Source organism: Triticum dicoccoides, chromosome 2B (genome assembly GCF_002162155.2).
Source record: "Triticum dicoccoides isolate Atlit2015 ecotype Zavitan chromosome 2B, WEW_v2.0, whole genome shotgun sequence".
Lineage (NCBI taxonomy): Eukaryota > Viridiplantae > Streptophyta > Magnoliopsida > Poales > Poaceae > Triticum > Triticum dicoccoides.
Window position 1 is genome coordinate 25,729,070 of NC_041383.1, and position 9,154 is coordinate 25,738,223.

The window sequence follows — 9,154 nt, forward strand, 5'->3', positions numbered from 1 at the left end:
TCTCCGCTGCCATCGGTGACGCCGCCAGGGCAAAGCCCGAGCGGCTCGGAGGCGGCGGTCTTCTGCTCGCGCGTCAGCTGCTCAAGATCGATGCGGCGGTTCCGATCTTGATCTTCTTGGCGGTGATGGCGGACAACGGCGGCTGGAGTGTGGCAGCGGGTCTGTAGTTGCAGCGGGTGGCGGCGGCGGCCATGTTGCAGTCGCTCAACCTCCGGTTCGGCTTCGGATCGTGGTGGTGCTCCTTGTCTTGATCTGCATCACGCGGGCACCCGGGACAGCGACCCTGGGCTTGGCGGCGGTGTTCATCTCCTACGTCGGAGGTGGTTGGCTGAGGCTGGGTGAGCAGATCTCGAGATCTGCAATCTAGTCCTGGTTGCGAGTCGGGGAGACATAGTTGCCGGTGAAAACCGAGCCGACGGCGGATGATGGCGGCGGCCTGCGCTGTTACCTTGATGAAGGCATCGTCCTGTAACTATTGTCGACCCACTTGTGCTGCTCCGGGGGAAACCCTAGGATCTGGTTTTCTAGATCGGACGATGGCGACATTATGGTGTCGTTTCTCTCTTGGGAGCATCGTTTGTGGAGCAGTGCTGGAAGTCAGAGGTAGGAGGTGGAGCGGCTTCGTCTTGCCCAGAGCTTCGGTTGAGATGTCAAGTCATGCCTGGGCAACAGGTGCTACGCTTTGTCATGCCTGGTCGGCAGGTGCTACGCACGACAGATCTTCCAGAGACTTCAAGTTGTGTCGGCTGGTGGTACTTGGCGGCATGGTGCTGAGGGGTACCGGCAGCGACTGCGACGTGCACAGCAGTTCGCACGCAGGGAGGTCGTGCCGTTGGGCGACGTGGTGGCGTCGACGACGGCTAAACCGGGCAAGGATGATGCTCAGTACAGCTCTGAAGATGGAGTGGTGGTAGTTGGCGGCGGCGGCCTCTGAGAGCACGCCGGACCGGTGTGTGCCCCATACCCGGCAAGTGGCTTGGTTGGGGCCTCAGGTCTTACATGTTAGGTTTGGCTGCGAGGTCTATGGTATTAGGCTCGGACTATCAGCATCCCTTCATCGATTGGATAGAAGTAGCGACAGGTGTTGCCTAAACGGTGGCTTCAGACTTACTGTTTTATTTCTTTGTACAGAGGCCGGGGGTCTTCCTCCATTCCAAAAAATATATCTACGAAACTAAGACATATATAGGTTTGTTACTAATTTTTAATTGGAGAAGAGGATACCATGGGAAAAATATAAGATGTAACGGCCGAGCTCGCATTGTAGCATGGGAGCATGGGAGCTCCCATATCACCTGATATTTTTCCCATGGAGGAAACAGGGGTCGAATCCAAACTGTTTTTCTAATTCCGAGTTCATATGCTTCTGTTATGAGCAGTAAAATACATAAAAATTGAAAAAGTATATTCAAAACAATCTTAACTTTTTTGACAAAAACATTGCTTAGCTTTCTCTCCACGTGCAAATTTTCGTGATGAAATCACTTTCATGGAGGCCTGAAAAAATATAACAAAATCGGCATGTCGAAATGCTTTCAAGAATAGTCTTTTTGGAGCATCGAATTTGTTGTTTTCGGGTGGACCAATAGGAATGTTTTTTCTTAATGAAAAAATGCAAGTGTGTAGAGGGCAGGCCTGGCGCAGTGGTGAAGTCGTCCCCACTTGTGCCAAGAGGTCCTGGGTTCGAACCAGCCTCTCTGCATTGCACTTTGCAGGGGTAAGACTAGGTTTCTATAATCCCTCCCCAGACCCCACCTTGTGTGGGAGCTTCTATGCACTGGGTCTGTCCTTTTAAAAAATGCAAGTGTGCAGAGAATTCAACAATGTTTGTTGCAAAAATATCAGAGTTCCTTTTATTTATTTTTTACTATTTTTGGGTTTTACTGTTCATAAGGGTCGATGTGAGCTCGAGTGTAGAAACTCCATGTCTTGGGAGAATTAGCTGATTTTTTTTTTGGGACACCCGGATCTGACAGCGATGTGCAGCCACATCTGATGACTAGCAGGGTGATTGATCGAGGCTTCCGATCGATCGCCTAGTGTCCTCCTTTTTAGTTAATGTTAAAACATATCTAAGTTCTATATGGACAAAAATAGACAAAAAGAGATATATCTAGAACTACCTCCGTCCGAAAATACTTGTCATCAAAATGGACAAAAAGAGATGTATCTAGTACCCATCGCTGTTCTGAACTCGATTTGATTGTGCGAGTTGCTGACCTCGTACATTTTGCAGGGAACCAGCTAGTACTAGCAGGCAGGAGATTGAGGAGGACGACAGATCGGGCAACGAGGGGGAGGCGGCGTAGGAAGACGCCACGGCGGCAAGGAATTGTGTTTGCGATGAAGAACAAATTTCGGTGCAAAATAGAATGCCATTTGATTACCAGCTACTCTTGCAAGTTGCATCGTATGTTGGCCTGCAGACTCTTTCAGGCAGCAAAACATGATGATTTGATTTCAGACAACTTACTTTCCGCATTCCTGTAAAATTTAATCGTTTAATCTGAGACATTGAGCGTACATTATATGTTGGCGTAAATTGTAATGCTCCAACGAGTCCGTAAATCTTGCTACATCTGTCGCCCAATGTAAGTTCATACTACTAGGCAAGTGCTGTCAAATTCGGTTTGGTAATGATATTTCAGTTCAGAACACACTGGTTCAGTAAGGTACGAATGGTTCTCTCCATGGCCTATCTGGAAGCAAGCTGGCCATGTACTCGTGACTCGTGACTCACGACTCGTGCAAGTTTCTGCCTCGCGACTCACTGGTTCAGCTATTGAAACCTAGACACCTCGGCCGCATTGCCACTCCCAAAGCCAACAGATTAACAGCCAATGGAACCTCTTTGCAGCCGGATGTCTCAAACCGGACGGGCTTTGCTAATAATACACTAAAACTCATGAACACGAACCCCAAAAAAGCAGAGACAAAGATTCCAGGAACACGCTTTAGCATTTGTGTATGCTCCAAAATTTGTCAGCCGGAAATTTGACTGAGCGCCAAATTGAAATTAGGCAACTGAAATTTAGCAAAAAAAATGTTTTAATGGACGTAGCACATGCTAATTAGTTATACTAATAGAGTGCCCGTGCGTTGCCACGGGCTGTTGAAAAAGTTTGCAAGAATTACATGTTAAATTCCACACGTACAAACAATATACCAGAAACATTATTATTTAATAACTGAAGTCCATTTTTGTAATGTAAATTGATAACATAAAGAAAAATTAACGACATGTCCATGTAACAAACTGAGCGATGTTCCAACTAAACATCTATTACAAAACTATTAATATCTAGACGATGCGCTTAAAAAATTCTTTCACAATATCCGGTAAGTTTCCTTTAGCTTCATTCCCGCGATGGTTTAACAAGTATGATAAAAACTGCTTCCTCAATTCATATCCCTCCTGCACAAACGCATACATGTAGTTAGTATGAAAATTTCACGCCGAAAGTCTTAAAACATGTAACGAACAATACTCACTATGCAAATCGGCTTGACCATATTTTCACCGTTCCACCAGAGCATAAAATGAAAAACAAAATAGCCAGACAAATTCCTGCAAAACTTTAAATTAATAATCTAAAGAATATAGTGATAACAAAAGTAAATGTTTTTGTTATGAAATCATTACCCATCTATACTCGTTGGAACACCGGACGGAAATAAACATTGCCATTTAGATATATCATAATTCCAACCAGGTAGCTTTATTTCGAGTGCTTCTTTGAAATCCCTTGCAAAACTTTTTAATTTCAGTGCATGCCTCAATTTTTTCTCCTCTAACGATTGTGATGTTTGAATAGGATCCATAATATATAGACGACGTGCCTCTTTGTCGATGACGTACAAAATGTATCGGCCGATGGATGCATAGGGAAGATAAATCTACAAGTGGAGCTATTAGAAACAACAATAAACCATGATAACAATGGACAAAATACTTTACTTACCTTGTTGCACGATGAGATGTCGTTGTCCATCTCAGGCCAGCTATCAAATAATGTTGCCAACATCTGGATAGTTCCATGATGAAATGACAATAATCATGAAGGTCTGAAAAAACAAATTTGATGCTTCGGATAGACTATTGTTGGAACCATTTTGGAGCATCCGTTTTTCCCCCGGGCCCCACGAATTTCATTTCATCACAAAATTTTGCATGCAGATCAAACATTCATCAATGTTTATCATAGAAAAAGAATCAGAATGTTTTGAATTTTTTTACCATTTTTTTGAATTTTACTGTTCACAAGGGAGCATGTGTGCTCAGGATCGAAAGAGCACTTCAGTGCAGATGAATATTATTGAGATACTTGTTTTTCATGTTCATATGAAAAACCATTGGGCTTGCATTTTCAAGAATGAAAAGAAACTGATCAATATTAGAAAGGAAAGTTACCAGTCAATGAACTTCATGCCCCTGGCAGCAACAGACTCATTTGATTCTCTTACATCGGGTTCCCAAAGAACATCTTCATCATTCTCTATCTGTAAAGAGCGCGCACAAAGATATATTAAAACACCATGGAGACACTCTCTTATGAAATATACTTGTGAATTGGCAGCAGTAGGTACTTGCCAGTGAAAAATCAATGGTAGGAAAGAGAGTACGGTATTTTGTTATGCTGCTCCTCTTGTCACAGGAATGAACACCCTGCATTTCTAATATTAATATTTTTCTATGGAGCATTACTGATGCATCAGAAGCAGAGATAAACATATGCATCCAAATGAGGGTATTTGACATAGAAGTTAGAACGAAGTAAGCTGAATAAGTTATTCTAGCAACTGCAAAAAATGTTTGTTCTAACTAATATTTAATGAAAACCAATGTAAATGAGGAACTCAATGTCAAGAACATTATTTATATATGTAGAAAAAATGATTTCTCATGTTTTATTTGTGTTCTTCAGGAGAGAGAAATACCAAGCGCTCCCTGCAAGCCTCAACTGCAAGAAATGGTGGGCACTTCAAACTTGTAATCGCCTGACGTCCGCCGTGTCCAACACCTTCTACCATTGATGATGATGCACTTACCCCATCAGTATAGTTGCCCCCAAAGACCCCCACCGCAGTTTGTATAGTCCTGCGAGATTAGTTCATGTGTAATACTATGAGGCTCATTTAGTAATAACATACTATTGTAGTGCACTATCATATTATTATATCATGCCTCAGCATAGGAGTTCTGATAATAATGCATACTAGATAAGAAGAATGTGTAGCTATTGATATGATCGACATGATTAAGGGTGTAAAACAAGAGCCCGAACTAAACTTTATTTTTACTAGATTTTATGCACATGGGGCATGTAAGCCATGCATGTAGCAAGGATATTCGTTAGTACAAAACCCAACCTACAAAGCTTAAAAGAAGATCCAGAATAATTATATTATGTACAAGAAGATCAGAAGAGGGGAAACAATAACCAAGTCAACCTTTTTTGCTAGTCCACATTCACTGACATGCTCTCGGAGGCAATCAATCTAAAATGCATGTACATCAACTTTCAATGTCTCCTTAAATATTTGGCAATAAGCATGACCATAGTTGGCCACAACACAATGTGTACCTTTGCTATTAGAATTGACAACACATGGTGATTAATTAATGAAAAATAAAGAAGAGATCTTACTTGGCTCCAGCCCAAAGGGGTAATGTGAGCATCAAGCAGAGTAGGCGACATGTAGGCGCTATGATCCTTGTCGCCTGCCACATTATGAATACCCTGAGCATGCCTCACATGTAGCATGTTTGTTACAGTTAATTAGATGGGACATTCTTTGCATCTCTCGTATAGGTTAGTTGCCGAAAATTGAGGAGGTGTAGTACCAGATATATGTTTTTGCAGCGGTGCTGAGGATACAGGGCAGTGCGAGCACTGGCTTCCATTTCTGCCCCAAAAAACAATTATATAACTAAAAAATCAATTATCCTATTGTTATCCAAAATGGAGATGGACAGATAATTAAGAACAGTGGAAGCAGGCTGTTACATGGTTGCCAGATGTAGTTGGACAAATTCACAACTTTCCCACTGGTACTTAATTATTTACAAAAACACACAGATGTGATTTGGTGGAATGAGACTGTTATATTCAAAATTGTCTTTGAAAAGTCTTACGACAAAGTCAAATAGTCTTTTCTTTAGCAAACAATAAGAATGAAGTGATTCTCTGAGAAATGGCGTGTGTGGGTTGATAGTTTCACCTCTGGTAGTGGTGTGGCCATAAAAGGCAATGATTATTTTGTCCATTACTTCGAAAAAGGGACACTGTTAGGGTGATACGCTATCTCCAGTGTTATTTAACATGGACACTAATATGTTTGCAATTCTGATTGAGTGCGCTAAACAGGACGGACAAGTTGGATGAGTAGTGCCACATCTAGTTGACAAGGCCTCTTAATTCTGCAATATGTGATGATACAATTCTCTTTGTGGAACATGGTCTGGAAAAGGCCGAAAACCTTAAACTATCGCTCTCAACATTTTGAACAGATGTCGGGTCTTAAAATTAATTTTCATAGAAGTGATTTTTGTTTTGTTTTGGAGAGGCTAGAGATGCAGCTCCGCAATATGCCGACTTGTTCAATTGCGAGCAAGGCAAGTTTCCAGTTAAGTATTTGGAAATGCTAAACCAGTATTGGCACCTATCAAATGTGGAGTGCAAATATGTCAAGGAGGGATTGGAGAAACGCGTGAGTAGTAGGAGGGATTGGAAAGGCAAGTTTCTCTCCGTGGAGGATGACTTTTCCTGATTAACTTAGTACTCACAAATATGATCCCTTTTTTCCGACTACCAAAGTGTGTTCTGGATGTTAGACTGTATTTACATGTGTATATTGTAACGTTGTATACCACCTCATTATATATATATGTGATAGGCCACCCCTAGAGGGTTGTGCCGGTTCCCCCCAAAGCCTATTGTCTTACATGGTATCACGCTAGGTTACGTCCGCTTCCGCCTAAAAACCCTAAACCGCCGCCGCCGCCGCCGCCGCCACCGCCGCCGCCGCCGTGCCCGCCGTCACCGTCGCCCGACTGCTATGGCGTCCGCCGCTGCGTCCGGCTCCACCGCCACCGGTTTTCTGCCGGCCTCCCTCGCGGCACTTCTCTCGAGGCCGCTGGATGCCGCCTCCCTTCAGGCGCCGATCGGGACACGGAGCGTCGGCTCCCTCTTCGCGCTCCCGCCGGCTGCTACTTCGCCCGGGCAGGCGCTTGTGGCCCACACCGCCGCCGTCCCGTCAACCGCGGCTGTCGCGCCCTCGGCCACTGCGCCGCTGGTGGCGGAGGACGTCGCGTTGGCAGGCTTCGCGGCGTCAACCGCGGCCATCGCGCCCTCTGTCACCGCGCCGGCTGCCCCTCTGACTGTCTCCACGGTGGTCTCACCTCAGCCAGTCTCCTCGATGGGATCGCAGCCGGCGCCGCCGTTTCACTTCGGCCATCTCATCACCATCAAGTTGTCGTCCGACAATTACATCTTCTGGCGCGCGCAGGTTCTTCCGCTTCTTGGGAGTCACTATCTGCTTGGCTATGTCGACGGCTCTCTCCCTTGCCCTCCTGCGCTGGTTGATAGCGTGCACGGTCCGGTCTATAATCCGGCTCACCGTGTCTGGACAGGGCAGGATCAGGCGAACCTCTCCTCCATCCAGGGGTCGCTCTCTCCGGCCGTTGCTGGGCTTGTTGTCTTCGCCAAGACGTCCCACGAGGCATGGGCTATTCTTGAGTGCTCGTTTGCGGCACAGTCGCAGGCTCGTGTATCTGGGCTCCGTCGCCAACTTGGGGAGTGTCAGAAGCTTGACTCCACCGCCACTGAGTTCTACAACAAAGTCAAGAGTCTCGCCGACACGCTGGCCTCCATTGGACAGCCCCTCACCGACTCCGAGTTCAACTCGTTTATTGTCAATGGTCTTGATGAGGAGTATGACGCCCTAGTCGAGATCATCAATGAGAGGGGCAACTCCACGCCCATGCCAGCACACGAGGTCTTTTCACGCCTCCTGCTTACTGAGCAACGAGTCGAGACGCGCCGATCCAGGGGCAACGGCGCCCTCTCGGCAAACGCCGCCACCAAGGGTGGTCGCTCCTCTGCTTCATCCAGGGCTCCTTCGGGGCAGTCACCACCACCCGCCTCGGCCCCTCCTCCTACTGCGATGCTACCAGGGGCTGGCGGTCCACGTGTGTGCCAGCTTTGTGGTCGCGATGGGCACTGGGCCTCGAAGTGTCACAAGCGCTTCCAGCGGGGTTTTCTTGGTCTCGGCAATGACGGGAAGGATACACGCAACTTTGCTCGTCAGGTCGCCATGGCTGATCGTCCGCCGCCGCAGAAGCCACAGGGACACACTCAGTCCTACTCCATTGATCCCCACTGGTACATGGACTCTGGGGCGACAGAGCACCTGACCAGTGAGATGGGGAAACTTCACACTCGTGAACCCTACCATGGCTCCGACAAGATCCACACCGCCAATGGAGCAGGTATGCACATCTCTCATATTGGTCAAGCATCACTTCTCACTAGACATGCCAATAGGAGTCTTCAACTTCGCAATGTTCTTCGAGTTCCATCTGTGACACGTAATCTTCTTTCAGTTCCTAAACTCACTCGTGATAATAATGTGCTTTGTGAATTTCATCCTTTTGATCTTTTTATTAAGGATCGGGGCACGAGGGACATTCTTCTTAGTGGGCGGCTCTGCCAAGGTCTCTATCGTCTGGAGCATCCTGGCGTCGCTCGCGTCTTTAGTGGAGTTCGGGTATCTCCGTCACAGTGGCATGCTCGTCTTGGTCACCCGGCCACACCTATTGTCCGGCATGTTTTGCGTCGTCATGAGCTTCCTAGTGTGTCTAGTAATAAAGATGTAGCAGTGTGTGATGCTTGTCAGCAGGGGAAGAGTCATCAACTTCCTTTTTCGGAGTCCATTCGTGAGGTGAAACATCCTTTAGAACTTGTGTTTTCAGATGTATGGGGTCCTGCTCAGACTTCTGTTAGTGGTCATAATTACTATATCAGTTTTGTTGATGCTTACAGCCGCTTTACCTGGCTTTATCTTATCAAACGTAAATCTGATGTGTTTGACATTTTTGTTCAGTTCCAAAAACATGTTGAACGCCTTCTCAAGCACAAAATTGTTCATGTTC

The 9,154-nt window shown here is 46.0% G+C and overlaps 2 protein-coding genes across 2 annotated transcripts in view; one reads left to right on the forward strand and one right to left on the reverse strand.

Moving 5' to 3' along the window:
- The window catches only part of LOC119366904 (putative disease resistance protein RGA3), a 4,969-nt gene extending 2,454 nt beyond the window's left edge, over positions 1-2,515 (forward strand). Inside the window, exon 3 of the mRNA XM_037632587.1 lies at positions 2,237-2,515. Within this exon, the coding sequence (XP_037488484.1) occupies positions 2,237-2,248 (12 nt within the window). The 3' untranslated portion in view covers positions 2,249-2,515. The remainder of the gene's footprint in view (positions 1-2,236) is intronic.
- A 786-nt stretch (positions 2,516-3,301) lies between these two features.
- Positions 3,302-5,905, reverse strand: LOC119360297 (phosphoglycerate mutase-like protein). The gene is made up of 8 exons (XM_037625998.1): positions 5,847-5,905; positions 5,649-5,757; positions 5,414-5,499; positions 4,939-5,098; positions 4,592-4,666; positions 4,412-4,500; positions 3,963-4,002; positions 3,302-3,415 (listed from the first exon to the last, which is right to left on the reverse strand). Exons 1-8 carry the CDS (start codon positions 5,903-5,905, stop codon positions 3,302-3,304), a joined length of 732 nt encoding a protein of 243 aa, XP_037481895.1.
- Positions 5,906-9,154: the final 3,249 nt, after the last annotated feature.